The sequence below is a fragment of the Lucilia sericata genome, unplaced genomic scaffold (genome assembly GCF_015586225.1).
Source record: "Lucilia sericata isolate MDLA Ls3-8-SP2 unplaced genomic scaffold, ASM1558622v1 Contig000270F_arrow, whole genome shotgun sequence".
Taxonomy (NCBI): Eukaryota; Metazoa; Arthropoda; class Insecta; order Diptera; family Calliphoridae; genus Lucilia; species Lucilia sericata.
Window position 1 is genome coordinate 389,383 of NW_023994295.1, and position 18,983 is coordinate 408,365.

The following is an 18,983-nucleotide window of genomic DNA, read 5'->3' on the forward strand; positions in this document are numbered from 1 at the left end:
ACTATAGACTAGACTATAGACTAGACTGTAGACTAGACTATAGACTAGACTATAGACTAGACTATAGACTAGACTATAGACTAGACTATAGACTAGACTATAGACTAGACTATAGACTAGACTATAGACTAGACTATAGACTAGACTATAGACTAGACTATAGACTATAGACTAGACTATAGACTAGACTATAGACTAGACTATAGACTAGACTATAGACTAGACTATAGACTAGACTATAGACTAGACTATAGACTAGACTATAGACTAGACTATAGACTAGACTATAGACTAGAGATAGACTAGACTAGAATAGACTAGACTATAGACTAGACTATAGACTAGACTATAGACTAGACTATAGACTAGACTATAGACTAGACTATAGACTAGACTATAGACTAGACTATAGACTAGACTATAGACTAGACTATAGACTAGACTATAGACTAGACTATAGACTAGACTATAGACTAGACTATAGACTAGACTATAGACTAGACTATAGACTAGACTAAGACTAGACTATGACTAGACTATAGACTAGACTATAGACTAGACTATAGACTAGACTTAGACTAGACTAGACTAGACTATAGACTAGACTATAGACTAGACTATAGACTAGACTATAGACTAGACTATAGACTAAACTATAGACTAGACTATATGACTAAAACTATAGACTAGACTGTAGACTAAACTATAGGACTAGACCTATAGACCTAGACATAGACTAGACTATAGACTAGACTATAGACTAGACTATAGACTAGACTATAGATAGACTAGGACTATAGACTAGACTATAGACTAGACTATAGACTAGACTATAGACTAGACTATAGACTAGACTATAGACTAGACTATAGGACTAGGACTATGGACTAGACTATAGACTAGACTATGGACTAGACTATGGACTAGACTATGGACTAGACTATGGACTAGACTATAGACTAAACTATAGACTAAACTATACGACGAGGAGCCAGATTACAAACAATTGGGCTCTTGGGTAGATCAAAAAATGTTAGCTTTATTTGTGCAACTTTGATTTTTTTATTAATTGTTAATCTTTGGATGCCCTAAATAAGATACATAAATATAACTAGAATACATATTTTTTTAAACGTTGACAAGTTCTTGGAGTTTATTTTCCTGGCACAACTAAAACTACAAATATGTGAGAGTTTATACGTTAAACTACGTGTATATGTTAAACTTTTTATTTTTAATTTTTGTAAAATTTAAATCAAGTTTATTTTTATAAAATATCGCCTAAACGTACATGCAACTCACATACAATTATAATTGAAATGTTTAGGTTAAAAAAATATGTATAATAAAGTTAACATTGTAAGCAATGAAAACTCAGTTCAGCTGTTTCGCTGAACTGTTTCTTAAATCAAAGTAAAAATGTCTAAATTTTTAACAAAAATTTCCATAGAACAAATGTGTAACAAGTATTGCTAAAACTCCAAATAGATTATTTTGAGGCTGCTGTTTTTTCCTTAAAATTTCTTAAAGAATTTTTTTCGTGCGGTAAAACGACGCCGTTATAATTCAAAAATGTAACTCAAATACAAATTAAAACCATAAATGGTAGACAATAAGCGTGTGCGTGCCATGTAGTTTAAACTTAAAAACTGAACAGACAAAAAAAAAAAAAAGAATTTGACACAACTTACCACAAAAGCGTGCAAATATGTAGGTACGACTATATTAACTGTTAAATTCATAACTTACTTACCAGGCTCCTTGCCAACGAATAGATAGATACACTCTAAACTTTATGTATCTTGACTTTAACTCGTTATCTTGGGGACTTTTCAATGATTTTTCATTTCATTTTTGTGATTTTTATGTGTGTAGTTTTAGTTTTTAATTAACCGTAAGTGTGCAAGTTGTCAATTTAGTTGTAAGCGATAACAAATTTTCGATGACCAATTGTATAAAACATGTTCCGATGACAAAGGAAGTCTATTTGGTGAATAGCAATTATAAGTGCTGGGGAGCCTAGGGATCTGGAAAAGATGAGACGAATTTGAAATGACTCTTTATCAAAGCATAATTTTTGTATTTTAATCACCTGATCTTGGCATCCAATTCAAGTCCTCAATGGAAATTGTGTGTATTTGCTAGACCATGAACTGTTGACTGCACTATTAACTAATCTATTGATTAGTCTATAGACTAGTTCATAGACCAGTCTATTGATTAGTCTATAGACCAGTCTCATAACTGGTCTATCGATTAGTCTATAGACCCGTGTATTGACTAGTCTTTAGATCTGATTATTGATTAGAGTTTAGAGCAGTCAATTGACTACTCTATAGTTTGATTAGTTTGTGGACCAGTCTATTGACTAATCTATAGATAAATCTATAAACTAGACCAGAGTATTGACTAGTCTATAGACCAGTTTATAAACCGGTCTATTGACTAGTCTATAAAAAAGTCTATTAACTAGTCTATAGACCAGTCTATTGACAAGTCGATAGACCCGTCTATTGACTAGACTATAGACCAGTCTATTAACTACTATAGACTAGTCTATAGACCAGTCAATTGACTAGTCTATAAACCAGTCTATTGACTAGTCTATAGAGCAGTCTTTTGACTAGTCTATAGACATGTCTATCGACTAGTCGATAGACCAGTCTATTAACAAATCTATAGACCAGTCTATAGACTAGTCTATAGACCAGTCTATTAACTAGTCTATGGACCAGTCTATTTACTAACCTATAGACCAGTCTATTAGAGTTTAGACCAGTCAATTGACTACTCTATAATTTGATTAGTTTGTAGACCAGTCTATTGACTAATTTGTAGATAAATCTATAAACTAGACCAGTCTATTGACCAGTCTATAAACCAGTGTATTGACTAGTCTATAGAAAAGTCTATTAACTAGTCTACAGACCAGTCTATTGACTAGTCTACAGACCAGTCTATTGACTAGTCTATAGAGCAGTCTATTGACTAGTCTACTGACTAGTCTATATACCTGTCTATTGACTAGTCTATAGACCAGTCTATTGACTAGTCCATAGACCAGTCTATTAACTAGTCTATAAACCAGTCTATTAACGAATTTATAGACCAGTCTATTTACTAGTCGATATACCCATCTATTGACTAGTCTATAGACCAGTCTATTGACTAGTCTATAGACCAGTCTATTGACTAGTCTATAGACCCGTCTACTAACTAGTCTATAGACCAGTCTATTAACTAATCTATAGACCAGTCTATTGACTAGTCTATAGACCAGTCTATTAACTAGTCTATAGACCAGTCTATTAACAAATATATAGACCAGTCTATTAACAAATATATAGACCAGTCTATTGACTAGCCTATATAGCAGTCCACTGACTAGTCTATAGACCAGTCTATTAACTTGTCCATAGATCACTCTATGCACTAGTCTATAGACCAGTCTTATAACAAGTCCATTTACTAGTCTATAGATCCGTCTATTAACTAGGCTATATATCAGTCTATTGGCTAGTTTTAAGACCAGTCTATTGACTAGTCTATAGAGCACTCTATTCACTTGTCCATAGATCACTCTATTCACTAGTCTATAGACCAGTCTAATAACAAGTCCATTTACTAGTCTATAGATCCGTCTATTAAGTAGGCTATATATCAGTCTATTGGCTAGTATTAAGACCAGTCTATTGACTAGTCTATAGACCCGTCTATAAACCCCTCTATTGGCTAGTTTATAGACAAGTCTATGGACTAGTCTATAAACAGTCTGTATGGTATATAAATATTAGATGAAACTAAAAAAATATGATCATACATTTCACACGCATTCCATGTTTTCATAGATACTATTTTATAAGATTTAAGATTTTAAAAGGTTGTCCATAATTTTCCATTGATTCAAAGTTGTTTTAAGTCTCAATTACCAGACTTTGGGTGTTGTTAAAATGCGTACGTTGGACGCATACTGAGCGAATTATTATTATAAATACAATTACAAAAACCAAACACACTTGGGTATGGAGTTTTTATCCGAAATCCATTTATGAGAACTAGTACTACTGTTGCTGCTGCTGCTGGGAATTTGAAAATGCATCGTTAAATTTTAAAATTCGGAAGCACGTTTTCATATTTAAAAATTAAAAAAATAAAGAAAATATATCTAAGCCAAAGAGTTATGGGGATATGTGGTTTATTTAACAGTTACATATAATTATTAAAGTGGATTAAAATGTTGTTACATTTAGCAGAGATTGCAAGCGGCAGGCATTAATAGATTTATGGTAAAAAAACTTAAAATTTTTTTGAACTGTCAATTCAAACGATAACGTTGGCATTTTCACGCATTATTCTTGTAACAATATAACGGATGTAGTTAATTAAAAAAACGTCTAAAATTTACATATTTCTTTAAGAAAAACGATACGACTTAATTGAAAATTAAATTAATTTATTATCTGATTGAGGCACTTCCTGAGAAGATGTTAATATGTCATTTCCAAAACACTAACAATATCACCTATTAATTATAAAATTCCTGAGTTTTGCGCTATTAGAGTAATTTCAGGATGTGTTTATATCGTTCATAATTGGTGAAATTTTCACAATGCCCATCCTGGTGGCGTATACGTATTATTAAATTTTTGCTGCCGCAATTTTACCACAAGATGTTAAATATTAATAAATTCTAAATCGACAACTACTTTTTATTTAATTTTGCATTAAAATGTTTGATTTTTAATTTATTTAAATATCATTTAAAACTTGTTCTATTGTAGCGCAAAGTAATGATCATTGTAAACCAAATAACATTAACAAGTCGTACACAGAGTTGTTTCTTAAACTTAACACTTTGAAATGCACTGCTGACAAAAAGCTTTTTACTTCGCACGAAAGTTTACTTGTATGAGGATCAAAGCTGTATAAACAAACTGCGCGAATATAACCGAAACTTTTCTCAACCAGCTGATCGATCGTACATACATACATAAACAAACATTCGTACAGATCCAAGTATCTGTGAGTTTGCCTGTGCGAATACAAAATAAATAATTTGTTGTTAATAAATGAACGAAAAAGCTATAAACAAACCATGAACATCAAACTATTTGTTGTGCATTAATAATATATAAATTTATAAATATATTATTTGGCTTGTATGTTAAAATGTATATGCGCCTTTTTTTAGCCTCATGTTTTCTGCTCACGTTCCTCCTGAACCAGCTCACAATGATGGCTAACGAACCAAGCAAACATTGGATTTTATTTTGCTAGTGTAAGTCAGGCATGGAAAAATCAGTATAATTTTGATATCTCCCACGATATTTTCGTAACTTTTTCTAATTTATAAACTTTTCATAAATAGTCCACATAGTAGTCAATAAATCAGTCTATTCTATAGTCTTGTCTATAATCTAGTATATAGTCTAGTCTATAATTTAGTCTATAGTCTAGTCTAAAGTCTAGTATGTAGTATAGTATGTAATCTAGTCTATATTCTGTTCTATATGCTAGTCTATAGTCTAGTCTATAATCTAAACTATATTCTAGTCTATAGTCTAATCTATAGTATAGTCTATAGTTAAGCATATAGTCTAGTCTGTAATCCAGTATGTAATAAAATCTACTCTATTGTCTAGTATGTTGTGTAGTCTATTGTCTAGTCTGTAGTATAGTCTACAGTCTAGTATGTAATCTAGTTTATCGTCTATTCTATAATTTAGTATATACATAGTTTAATCTAGTTTATAGTTTAGTCTATAGTCTAGTCTATAGTCAAGTCTATAGTCCTAATCTATAGTCTATCTATAGTCCTATTCTATAGTCCTAGTCTATAGTCTAGTCTATAGTCTAGTCTATAGTCTAGTCTATAGCCTAGGGTCTATTCTATAGTCTAGTCTATAGTCTAGTCTATCGTATAGTCTAGTCTATAGTCTAGTCTAGTCTAGTCTAGTCTATTAGTCTAGTCTATAGTCTAGTCTATAGTCTAGTCTATAGTCTAGTCTATAGTCTAGTCTATAGTCTAGTCTATAGTCTAGTCTATAGTCTAGTCTATAGTCTAGTCTATAGTCTAGTCTATAGTCTAGTCTATAGTCTAGTCTATAGTCTAGTCTATAGTCTAGTCTATAGTCTAGTCTATAGTCTAGTCTATAGTCTAGTCTATAGTCTAGTCTATAGTCTAGTCTATAGTCTAGTCTATAGTCTAGTCTATAGTCTAGTCTATAGTCTAGTCTATAGTCTAGTCTATAGTCTAGTCTATAGTCTAGTCTATAGTCTAGTCTATAGTCTAGTCTATAGTCTAGTCTATAGTCTAGTCTATAGTCTAGTCTATAGTCTAGTCTATAGTCTAGTCTATAGTCTAGTCTATAGTCTAGTCTATAGTCTAGTCTATAGTCTAGTCTATAGTCTAGTCTATAGTCTAGTCTATAGTCTAGTCTATAGTCTAGTCTATAGTCTAGTCTATAGTCTAGTCTATAGTCTAGTCTATAGTAGTCTAGTCTATAGTCTAGTCTATAGTCTAGTCTATAGTCTAGTCTATAGTCTAGTCTATAGTCTAGTCTATAGTCTAGTCTATAGTCTAGTCTATAGTCTAGTCTATAGTCTAGTCTATAGTCTAGTCTATAGTCTAGTCTATAGTCTAGTTTATAGTCTAGTCTATAGTCTAGTCTATAGTCTAGTCTATAGTTTAGTCTATAGTCTAGTCTATAGTCTAGTCTATAGTCTAGTCTATAGTCTAGTCTATAGTCTAGTCTATAGTCTAGTCTATAGTCTAGTTTATAGTCTAATCTATAGTCAATTTATTAAAAATATATATTTTTGTGATATATTCGTATATATTTCAAAATGTCAATTTTCCATGCCTGGTGTAAGTAGTTGCCAGTTTGTGTCAGTTTGCTTAGCATGCAAACATTTCTAGCTGCCACTCATTCACTGGTGGTTTTTCTAAAACAATCGTCAACATCGTTTATTAGTTTAATAGACGCTTTTGTCGGTTACAACACAACAAACGGACGGAAATTGTTTGTAACATATTATTTCTCTCTGTGTGTAAAGTGAATTTTCCTTGAATCCCTCGAGTTTGTTACGCATGGAAGAATACTCTGAATACTCAGGCGTCAGCGCGCTGCTCTGATCAACCACAAGGCTAATTCTATTAGTTGTTCTAATTTTTATTTATTTGTGGAACTGTGTGCCTCCACCATTAAATGTTGACACATTAAGCGAGCGTGTATAATAAATAAATGCATTGCTTGAAGTTTATTAATTTGAAAACATAAAAATCGCCAAAAATTCAAAATAAAAATAAATTTTGTTTGTCAATTTAATAATGTGCAAAATGAACTTTGTGTTTTTGAATTAAAATGTAAAAAAAAAAATTCAAAGAAAACAAGAAAAAAATCCCAAAATTTGTATTTTTGCCAAAGAATGATCGTTACATCGAACTTACATACAAATTAATACTTTATTTACAAAAAGTGATCATGATAAGCGTAAATTAAGCTTTTAATTACAAGTTAAGTTGTATGTACGTTGTCTGTTTGTATTTGTTTTTGTGTTTACAACTGTTTTGAATTTAGCGACCTCCCTAAATGACGCTAATGACATTGAAGTTTTTGATTTTAATTTCTGTACAAATTACACAGCGCGATAACTAAATATTCGATTGTTATCGTCGTCAAATCATATTTATTTTTAAATTTATGGCAACAGAGTTGACTGACAAACAAACCATGTTTGAATATTTGTAGTGTTTTTTTCCGATTTGAATAATTTTCATACCTAAACAAAAAAAATATTAAAAAGTGAACATTAAATAGCGATTTGAAATTCAGTTCATCATTTGATTTATTTTATGGATTTAACGAACTTGTCGTATCTGTCTGGCTTTAGGGTAGAACTAATTGTTTGTGTCTTGAAGTGATCGTAACAGCTGTTCTATTGTGATTGTTGATGGTTTACGAGGGTCACTACTTATGTTTTTTGCGAATAAAAAGTGAGATTGAACCGAGAAATTATTCTCTTTTTAAAATGTCAAACTATTCCCAATTATGTTAAAGTTATGGTTTCTTGGGAAACCTAAAGTCATATAAAAGAAATCAAGAGGTGACACGAGCTCAAGTAAGATAACTAGAACTCGAATTTGCTAAGATCAATTCAGTAGTATATAGTCTAGTATATAGTCTAGTCTAGTCTATAGTCTAGTCTATAATCTAGTCTATAGTCTAGTCTATAGTCTAGTCTATAGTCTAGTCTATAGTTTAGTCTATAGTCTAGTCTATAGTCTAGTCTATAGTCTAGTCTATCTAGTCTATAGTCTAGTCTATAGTCTAGTCTATAGTCTAGTCTATAGTCTAGTCTATAGTCTAGTCTATAGTCTAGTCTATAGTCTAGTCTATAGTCTAGTCTATAGTCTAGTCTATAGTCTAGTCTATAGTCTAGTCTATAGTCTAGTCTATAGTCTAGTCTATAGTCTAGTCTATAGTCTAGTCTATAGTCTAGTCTATAGTCTAGTCTATAGTCTAGTCTATAGTCTAGTCTATAGTCTAGTCTATAGTCTAGTCTACAGTCTAGTCTATAGTCTAGTCTATAGTCTAGTCTATAGTCTAGTCTATAGTCTAGTCTATAGTCTAGTCTATAGTCTAGTCTATAGTCTAGTCTATAGTCTAGTCTATAGTCTAGTCTATAGTCTAGTCTATAGTCTAGTCTATAGTCTAGTCTATAGTCTAGTCTATAGTCTAGTCTATAGTCTAGTCTATAGTCTAGTCTATAGTCTAGTCTATAGTCTAGTCTATAGTCTAGTCTATAGTCTAGTCTATAGTCTAGTCTATAGTCTAGTCTATAGTCTAGTCTATAGTCTAGTCTATAGTCTAGTCTATAGTCTAGTCTATAGTCTAGTCTATAGTCTAGTCTATAGTCTAGTCTATAGTCTAGTCTATAGTCTAGTCTATAGTCTAGTCTATAGTCTAGTCTATAGTCTAGTCTATAGTCTAGTCTATAGTCTAGTCTATAGTCTAGTCTATAGTCTAGTCTATAGTCTAGTCTATAGTCTAGTCTATAGTCTAGTCTATAGTCTAGTCTATAGTCTAGTCTATAGTCTAGTCTATAGTCTAGTCTATAGTCTAGTCTATAGTCTAGTCTATAGTCTATAGTCTAGTCTATAGTCTAGTCTATAGTCTAGTCTATAGTCTAGTCTATAGTCTAGTCTATAGTCTAGTCTATAGTCTAGTCTATAGTCTAGTCTATAGTCTAGTCTATAGTCTAGTCTATAGTCTAGTCTATAGTCTAGTCTATAGTCTAGTCTATAGTCTAGTATATAGTCTAGTCTATAGTCTAGTCTATAGTCTAGTCTATAGTCTAGTCTATAGTCTAGTCTATAGTCTAGTCTATAGTCTAGTCTATAGTCTAGTCTATAGTCTAGTCTATAGTCTAGTCTATAGTCTAGTCTATAGTCTAGTCTATAGTCTAGTCTATAGTCTAGTCTATAGTCTAGTCTATAGTCTAGTCTATAGTCTAGTCTATAGTCTAGTCTATAGTCTAGTCTATAGTCTAGTCTATAGTCTAGTCTATAGTCTAGTCTATAGTCTAGTCTATAGTCTAGTCTATAGTCTAGTCTAGTCTAGTCTAGTCTATGTCTAGTCTATATCTAGTCTATAGTCTAGTCTATAGTCTAGTCTATAGTCTAGTCTATAGTCTAGTCTATAGTCTAGTCTATAGTCTAGTCTATAGTCTAGTCTATAGTCTAGTCTATAGTCTAGTCTATAGTCTAGTCTATAGTCTAGTCTATAGTCTAGTCTATAGTCTAGTCTATAGTCTAGTCTAGTCTAGTCTATAGTCTAATCTATAGTCTAGTCTATAGTCTAGTCTATAGTCTAGTCTAGTCTAGTCTATAGTCTAGTCTAGTCTATAGTCAAGTCTATATTCTAGTCTATAGTCTAGTCTATAGTCTAGTCTATAGTCTAGTCTATAGTCTAGTCTATAGTCTAGTCTATAGTCTAGTCTATAGTCTAGTCTATAGTCTAGTCTATAGTCTAGTCTATAGTCTAGTCTATAGTCTAGTCTATAGTCTAGTCTATAGTCTAGTCTATAGTCTAGTCTATAGTCTAGTCTATAGTCTAGTCTATAGTCTAGTCTATAGTCTAGTCTATAGTCTAGTCTATAGTCTAGTCTATAGTCTAGTCTATAGTCTAGTCTATAGTCTAGTCTATAGTCTAATCTATAGTCTAGTCTATAGTCTAGTCTATAGTCTAGTCTAGTCTATAGTCTAGTCTAGTCTATAGTCAAGTCTATATTCTAGTCTATAGTCTAGTCTATAGTCTAGTCTATAGTCTAGTCTATAGTCTAGTCTATAGTCTAGTCTATAGTCTAGTCTATAGTCTAGTCTATAGTCTAGTCTATAGTCTAGTCTATAGTCTAGTCAATAGTCTAGTCTATAGTCTAGTCTATAGTCTAGTCTATAGTCATATAAAACAAATCAAGAGGTGACACGAGCTCAAGTAAGATAACTAGAACTCGAATTTGCTAAGATCAATTCAGTAGTATATAGTCTAGTATATAGTCTAGTCTAAAGTCTTGTCTATAGTCTAGTCTAAAGTCTAGTCTATAGTCTAGTCGATAGTCTAGACTATAGTCTAGTCTATAGTCTAGTCTATAGTCTAGTCTATACTCTAGTCTATAGTCTAGTCTATAGTCTAGTCTATAGTCTAGACTATAGTCTAGTCTATAGTCTAGTCTATAGTCTAGTCTATACTCTAGTCTATAGTCTAGTCTATAGTCTAGTATATAGTCTAGTCTATAGTCTAGTCTATAGTCTAGTCTAGTCTATAGTCTAGTCTATAGTCTAGTCTATAGTCTAGTCTATAGTCTAGTCTATAGTCTAGTCTATAGTCTAATCTATAGTCTAGTCAATAGTCTAGTCTATAGTCTAGTCTATAGTCTAGTCTATAGTCTAGTCTATAGTCTAGTCTATAGTCTAGTCTATAGTCTAGTCTATAGTCTAGTCTATAGTCTAGTCTATAGTCTAGTCTATAGTCTAGTCTATAGTCTAGTCTATAGTCTAGTCTATAGTCTAGTCTATAGTCTAGTCTATAGTCTAGTCTATAGTCTAGTCTATAGTGTAGTCTATAGTCTAGTCTATAGTCTAGTCTATAGTCTAGTCTATAGTCCAGTCCATTGTCCACTCTATATGGCAATACAGTTTTCATTATCTTCTGAAGATTCTATTAAAAAGCCTATGTATATTTATTGGAACAATATTATTTCCTTGATTGACGGGCAATCATCGGGCAAGATCGAAATAATATCCTTAGTTTCCAATTATAACATTGGAGCTTCTCAATCGAAAACCTCAAGTGGTAACCCTCGTATACAAGAAAATCGCAACAATCCAAAAACTCTAAATTAGGTTCCTATTTTAAACAAATTTTACTGAAATTTACCTTTTTCTTAAGGCGATCACTAAACAATTGTATTTCTTTTTAACTTTACCATTGACGAAACTAAAATGACATTGAAATATATAAAAGAAACAATTCTACCACGATTAATTTACATGCATTATAGTCCATGAACTAAACTGATTGACTGACAAGCCATGTAAATCATAATTATGGGCATTGGAGCGCAAACATGTAATTGTGCAAATATCGACAAATACAGCTAACTTGGGAAGTATATGTGTTTACGATCACGTATAACAAACATATAACTTTCCCTTTCAATCAATTGTTGGCCCTTTCAAAGTAATTAATTTTGATTTCATACGATCAGTTGAGTTTTGGGTGTATGTGTGTTAATTAGTTACTACCGATCAACATGATCGGACGTCATATTCATACAGTTAAAGAATATTGCAAAGATATAATTTCGGATTTACGTAATGAATTACAATTTACTGTTTTGGCATTAGATGACAAGGATCATGAAATATAGCAATTAAAAAAGTTATTAGAAGAACCACAAGTCCAGCTTAATCCAATAAATTCTAATAGAACACAAAGACATTCGCGAAAATAGTAGTGAAATGAGTAATAAAGATCACAGTTGCCACCATCATCATCATCACCAACATCATTCAGAGCACAATACACAAAGACCTCCTTCGCGATCATCACACGATTACCAACAAATGGCCGATCTTATAGAACACTTACGTGTGATCTTACAGGAAAAAGAAAATGCTTTGATTGAGTGTCAAGAACGTAATCGTTTCTTTTGTCAGAGCATAGCTCGTCTACAGGAAGAATGTCAAGCCAAAGATGCTCTAGTCGTTGAGTTACAAAATGAAATTGATAAATTTCGTCAGGTGGTTAAACCCCTGACACAGGTCTTTCTGCAACATCACAAAAATGATTGTGATGATTTCAATTGTACCATAGGCATGGAATCTACTAGAGTATTTCCCTCCGCCACAGAACCCAAGCGTATTAAACGTCAGGGTTATAGTGCAGAACCTTTAATAGATTTAGTTGAAGCTGAAGATAAACTAATGAAAATTCCCAAATCTGCAAAGTAAGACTCCTCCTAAACATGAACATATTTACTAATAAAATTTTAGTTTTTGAAAAAATCTGTTCATATTATTAAATTATTTCCTTTTATTCTTCTAGATCCCGTGAAATTATCAAATCTGCCATATTGGATAATGATTTTATGAAAAATCTCGATATCACCCAAATACGTGAAATTGTCGATTGCATGTATCCAGTTAAATATGCCGCAAAGAGTCTTATTATTAAAGAGGGCGATGTTGGCAGCATTGTTTATGTTATGGAAGGTTAGTAATTGTATTATAATTTTAAAATTTTATAATTATATCTTTAAAAAAGCCAAAAAGTTTTTATTAACCCTTAAAGCGTACTGAGTTCATTGTTGGAGAATTTTCAAATTTCTAGAATCAAACCTTGCTTCGAGTTGTTTCTATTTCCATTTTACTCAGGGAATTTATAGATGAAATTTCTGCTCTATATTACACACAGCTATGACATCAATATGTCCCATCAATATCTCAATTTTACTCGGAAAGCTACTACGACGATCTTGTTGATCTCTTCAAATAAGCCATTGATACTGCCATATCGACATCTTGTATCTATAAAGCCCTAGAATTACTTTCCAATTGCAACTAACTCTAGCCTACATATTTGTGCAATCGAGAACTCTAATTGGAGACTAACGATCAGTTAATGAATGGTTCTTGGATGAAATTTTGGATCAAATAACGTTTGTTTGAAACATCTAATATGATTGATGAATGGATGACAAAAAAAGACGGAACTCAAAGGGTCCACTCTATTTCCTATCCTGAACGAAATGGAACATGTAACCTTTTAGCTTCTGATAAAACTTTTGACAATGTCTTGATCCAATCCACTTCAATATAATACAATACACTGCAGAATACTGCAAAGGATAATCTGTACCTTATAAGATGTCTTGGTATTTCATTTCATCTTTCCGGAGTCTTTAAAAGTTTAGTCTGGCTAAAAGTACCAGTTAATTCCTAAGAGGTCTTAAGAGTATTAAAATAGACCTAAAGGGTCTCGAGAGTACAAGCGACACAACAAGATACCATATTTCGAATCACTTAAAATTTCAACTTGATCCCAGTCGTCGTTCGTACAACATTAGCGCGTTATCTTAACCTCTCGATCTCTACTTAGGCCACGATATATCGAAAAAATGATGTGATGGAGAAATTTTAAGGATTATTTTGAAATTGGTCACAGCTGAGACCATGGGTTTCCACTTTTTTCAAATGTCATTGGCATGTGGAATCTTTGATTTCCATCTAGCGCATAATAAATCGATCTCTTACGCACTGAGTTCGGTATTCGTGTTATCAGACGTCTTCCATATGTTTCGAAGCTTCGATTAACCGAAACGAAACAATTCACGGCCACTAGGCTAAAAAGCTTTTTCAAATTTGACTTGATCTTGATTCAACAGATAAATATGTACCTTAATCCACAGCATCAAAGGAAGTTGACACATCCTGAGAGGATACATAGGATTACGGATTCAGATGAATCTAGAGACTAATTAAAAAAGGGAAGAGTTAAAGTTTAGAACACTTTCTATCGTAGAAAATAGATCGAAATATTTTGGCAGCAATGTTATTCCAGACACATATAAAATCCCTCATGAATGTTTGATATATTCTGAGTGACACACAGGATTACGGGCTCGACTATACAAAATTGAAAGTTCGGATTCAGATGTATGTTGAGGCTCTAAAGTAGAGCTTGCGGAAAGAATAGAATACTTTCTATCGTTGAAAATAACATCTTGACAGCAATGTTATTCCAGATAAATATAACATACCTCACGAATATTTTATATATCCTGATATACACAGAATTACTGGCTCGACTATACAAAATTGGAAGGTCGGATTCAGATGTATGTTGAGGCTCTACAGCAGAGCTTGCGGTAAGAAAATTGAAACTATAGAACCCTCCCTATTGTCGAAATTAGATCGAAATATCTTGGAAGCAATGTTATTCCAGATACATATAACATCCCCCACGAACATTGGACAGATTCCTAGTGGAGACTCTAAAGTAGAGCTTGCGGAAAGAAGAGTGAAACTCTAGAATACTTTCTATTGTCGAAATTAGATAAAAATATCTTGGGAGCGCTGTTATTCCTAATACATATAACACACGATCATTCGACACACAATATTATGGGCACGGCTATACAAAATTGGAAGATCGGATACAAATGAATGTAGAGGAAAGAAGTGTGAAACTTTCGAACACTTTCTATTGTCGAAATTAGATCAAAATTTCTTGTGACCAGATACATATAACATCCCATATGAACATTGGACGTATTCTGAGTGAACGGGTTCGACTTAGAATTAGAAGAGCGGATTCAGACGAATGAAGAAGCTGAGAGGATCACTTTCTATAGACGAAATTAGGTCAAAATATATTGGGACTAATATTATTCTTGAGATATATAATATCCCTTACGAAAATTGGAAAATTTTAAAGAACTACGTCCAGAAAACTCTATTTCTGAACATCGGACGATAATGCTTTCGTAATGCCATACATAAGATCTTTCCCGCCAACATGTTCTTAGTAAAGGAGCGCCCAACAAGCCCGATAGTGGTATGGGTTTTATATTTCAGTTTAAATGTTATGGAATAAGAGAAGATCCAGGTAAACAAAAAATGGCTATTAAGATGATAACATATAACATCCCATACGAACATTGAACGTATTCTGAGTGAACGGGTTCGACTTAGAATTAAAAGAGCGGATTCAGACGAATGTAGAAGCTCTAGAGAAGAGCATACAGAGATGAACACTTTCTATAGTCGAAATTAGGTTAAAATATATTGGGACCAATATTATTCTAGAGATATATAATATCCCTTTACGAAAATTGAAAAATTTTAAAGAACTACGTCCAGAAAACTCTATTTCTGAACATCGGACGATAATGTTTTCGTAAAGCCATGTATAAGATCTTTTCCACAAAAATTTCCTTAGTAAAGCAGCGCCCAACAAGATCGATAGTGGTCTAGGTTTTATATTTCAGTTTCAAAGTTATGGAATAAGAGAAGTTCTAGGAAAACAAAAGAAATCACTATTACGGGGAAAATTTCTAAGCAAAGCTGCTTCTTGTTATAGCCCAGAGGTAAAACTCTTTCGCCCGATCGAAGGTTTGTTAATAAGAAACAAATTTCAATGCCAATCTTTTGACATTTTCCATTCTGCGAGTAACATTTTAAATTTTTGACTATGACGTCTATTGCCCTTAAAAATTACAACAAAACTTTTGCGATTAAATAATTACTTTAGGAGTAATTTGCTTAGTTTAACAATCTAATTCCCAAATCTTGAAAAAAGAATCCCAGAATTACACATTTACAATAAGTGGCTACTCTTGTCTCATATATATTATGCATTTTAAAGGTTAATAATTGCAATTATTCTCTGATGATGTTTGGGTTTATATATTCTCTATTGACACCGATAATGTGAGACTCTCTCGAACTTTTTGTGTCTCTTACTCTCTCTCTCTCTCTCGAAACAAGAAAAACAAACACAAACAATATTAATATTAATTATTCGCAGTGATTGTTTATTATTTTCTGGTGTTGTGTGGTGTTTTGTTTTGTCTTGTCTCGTCTTGTCTTCACACTCGGCAGAGTTGAGTTTTGTTATTGTTGTTTACAACCAGCTATATCATACATCTGTCTTTTGTATACGATCACACAGCTTTAGTCAGTCGTTAGACGGTCTTTGCACGAGGAGTAACGTGTTTTCGGACAAAAACATATGTATATAATAACGGTGATTTAAAATTTGACTGACTCCGTGATTAGTTTTGTGTTATTCAGAAAGAAATACAATTTAACAACAACAACAAAAAATTATTACGGAAGCAAAAAAACACAACAAAAAGAAATAAAAATCATATCAAAAAGTGTTTTCTTGAAATAATTTTTTTAATGATTTCAAGTGTCTGTGTGTAAAAAAAGTAAAATATGTTAAAAATACTATAATAATAAAACAAAAAAAAAACATTCAATAAAATTTTTAATAATAATGAAAGAAACAAAATTAACTAAAATTGTATAGCTCTACTTAAAAAAATGTACGAGTATGTGTGTGTAATGATATTTAATACATAAATAGTTTTGTAAAAAGAATGTATGAAATACATACAACCAACCAAACAAATATTCATACCTGCAGCTGATTTTTTTTTTTTTTAATATAAAAGTATAAAATTTCCTGATTTCAAAATTCTGAAATTCATTGTTGTTGCTGTAGTTTGTTATGCATTCGTTATGGCTTCAATACATGCAACCAAGCAACAGCTGTTATTCAAATAATACCAACCCGTGTACAATTTCCATAGTAGCTATTGTTTGAGCGAATATGTGTACCAGTTAGTTTGTTGGACATGGTTGGAAACTGATCACTGATTTTGCAACCAACCACGTTTCTGAGTTTCTTAAGTTTGTACCTATTCTGGTTTATGATCTCTGTGTTGGTTTCTTTCAAACTGGGTAATTGATTCTTTGCGAAAATTGAGCGAAAATATAAAAGAAAAACTAAAAAAAGTGAAAGTGTTTGTATGTAAAACGTAATGTGTGTTTTTGTGTCTTTTTTTTCTTCTTATTTCTTTTTACTTATCTATTTCGTTTCACCTCTAGTAGCTTAGCTCTGCATATTCATTCTTTTTGTTCTTCTCCTCCCATCATTGATCTTCATAAACATCTTAAGACAGAATCGTATTTTAATTTTTAGTCTTTGTCTTTTGCTCACGACAGCATTCACTAAATTGAAAACATGTAATGTAGACCAGAAAACCGAAAATCGTATCAATATACATTTTATGTAAAACAAGTTGGAGTTATATATTCGGTTATGCTGAATCTTCAATACCCTTCAGTTATGAGTTATCAGTATAGTTATTAATTCATGAGATTTTCAGAAGAGTGTTTAATATAGAAGCTATAAGGAACTATAGGCCGATCTAGAAAAATTTTTACAAAATGATTTGTTTTTATATAAAACATATTCGTTTATAATTTTATCCCGATATCATTATTAAGTAATGAGTTATTTACTAAAAGAACTTTATATATGAGCTATGACCTATTATAGGTCGAGCGGGAAAAAAATTTTGCTGAATACATTTTATATCGGTACAACATATTAGAGTCCCGATACGGTTATTAAATAATGATTGTTTAATTGATTTTCGGAAATGTACCCTTTTAGTTCGTAATATTTTCATTGAATGATTTGACATGGGTTCGAACCAGAGCGCCAGTTAATCTGGTACTACAGATGGCCAGTTGTCCGCAGGACTTTGTTTTGGCTGATCAGTTGGTTGAGGTTCCTTCGGGATCCATATAGTGGCTGTGGTTTAATATCCAAAATCGCTGGGAGAGAATGTTGGTTTAAGGACTGATATATCCAAATGCCATGGATTCTCTCTTCGGTGCTCTCAACAGATGTCACTAGGTAATCTTAAGCTGGATTCCTGAACCGCTTAAGTTTCTCTTACTCATCGCGTAGTAGGGCGAACCTGGTACTACGGATGGCCAGTTGCACGCAGGACTTTCTCCTAGCAGGTCAGTTGGTTAAGGTTTCTTCGTGAGCCATGTAGTGGCTGTCGTTTAATGTCCAAAATCGCGAGGAGAGAATGTTGGTTTAAGGACTGGTATATCCAAATGTCTTGAATTCTCTCTTCGGTGCTCTCAACAGATGTCACTATGTAATCTTAAGCTGGATTTCTGAACCCCTTAAGTATCTCTTACTCATCGCGTAGTAGGGCGAACCAGAGCGCCAGATAATCTGGTACTACGGATGGCCAGTTGCGAGCAGGACTGAACCCTTTGGGTATCTCTTACTCATCGCGTAGTAGGGCGCCAGTATGGGTTGGGGAATTTTCAGGTTGACATTCGGTAGTTGTTTGTAATTCCGCAGATCGTTCTTTATGAAAACTAAATTTCTTTCGGTAAAATCTCCTTGGCCGACGGGAGATTAGTATTGATTTAGTACATCTTTTACTTCAGGGAAGTTCTCGGTGCTGTTGCCATCTCAACAAGATGTATATTATTACTTGCTACGCGACTAATGGTTGAGGTCCACCACTCAACTTGTCGGGGCAATTACCAAATACGTCTCTAAGTGCTGTTGCCTATGCAAAAGATCCTTGTGATGTGGTTGTGCGACTGAGAGACGTTTAATCTGCCGGAGCGAATCACTAGAGATTGGAGACACGACGGCGTCGCTCATGGCAACGTATATGCCTGAAGGTCTCTCTCGGTGTTACACCGAGATTATGGATTTATCAGGTGCGTTTGTTGCGGTTTCTTTACACCTCTTTTCTGATTTGTCCAACACTTCTCCGCCTAAAGAATGGGGACGCTATGGCATATCGGTGTTACACCCAGATTATGGATTCATGGCAACATACATATATGTATATGTACCCGAAGGTACCTC

The 18,983-nt window shown here is 32.9% G+C and overlaps 1 protein-coding gene across 1 annotated transcript in view; it reads left to right on the forward strand.

Annotated features, from left to right (window-relative positions):
- Window positions 1-18,983, forward strand: part of LOC119603018 (cGMP-dependent protein kinase, isozyme 2 forms cD4/T1/T3A/T3B) — a 99,383-nt gene that overhangs the window by 58,881 nt on the left and 21,519 nt on the right. Inside the window, 1 exon segment of the mRNA XM_037954872.1 lies at window positions 12,609-12,775. Coding sequence (XP_037810800.1) covers window positions 12,609-12,775 — 167 coding nt within the window.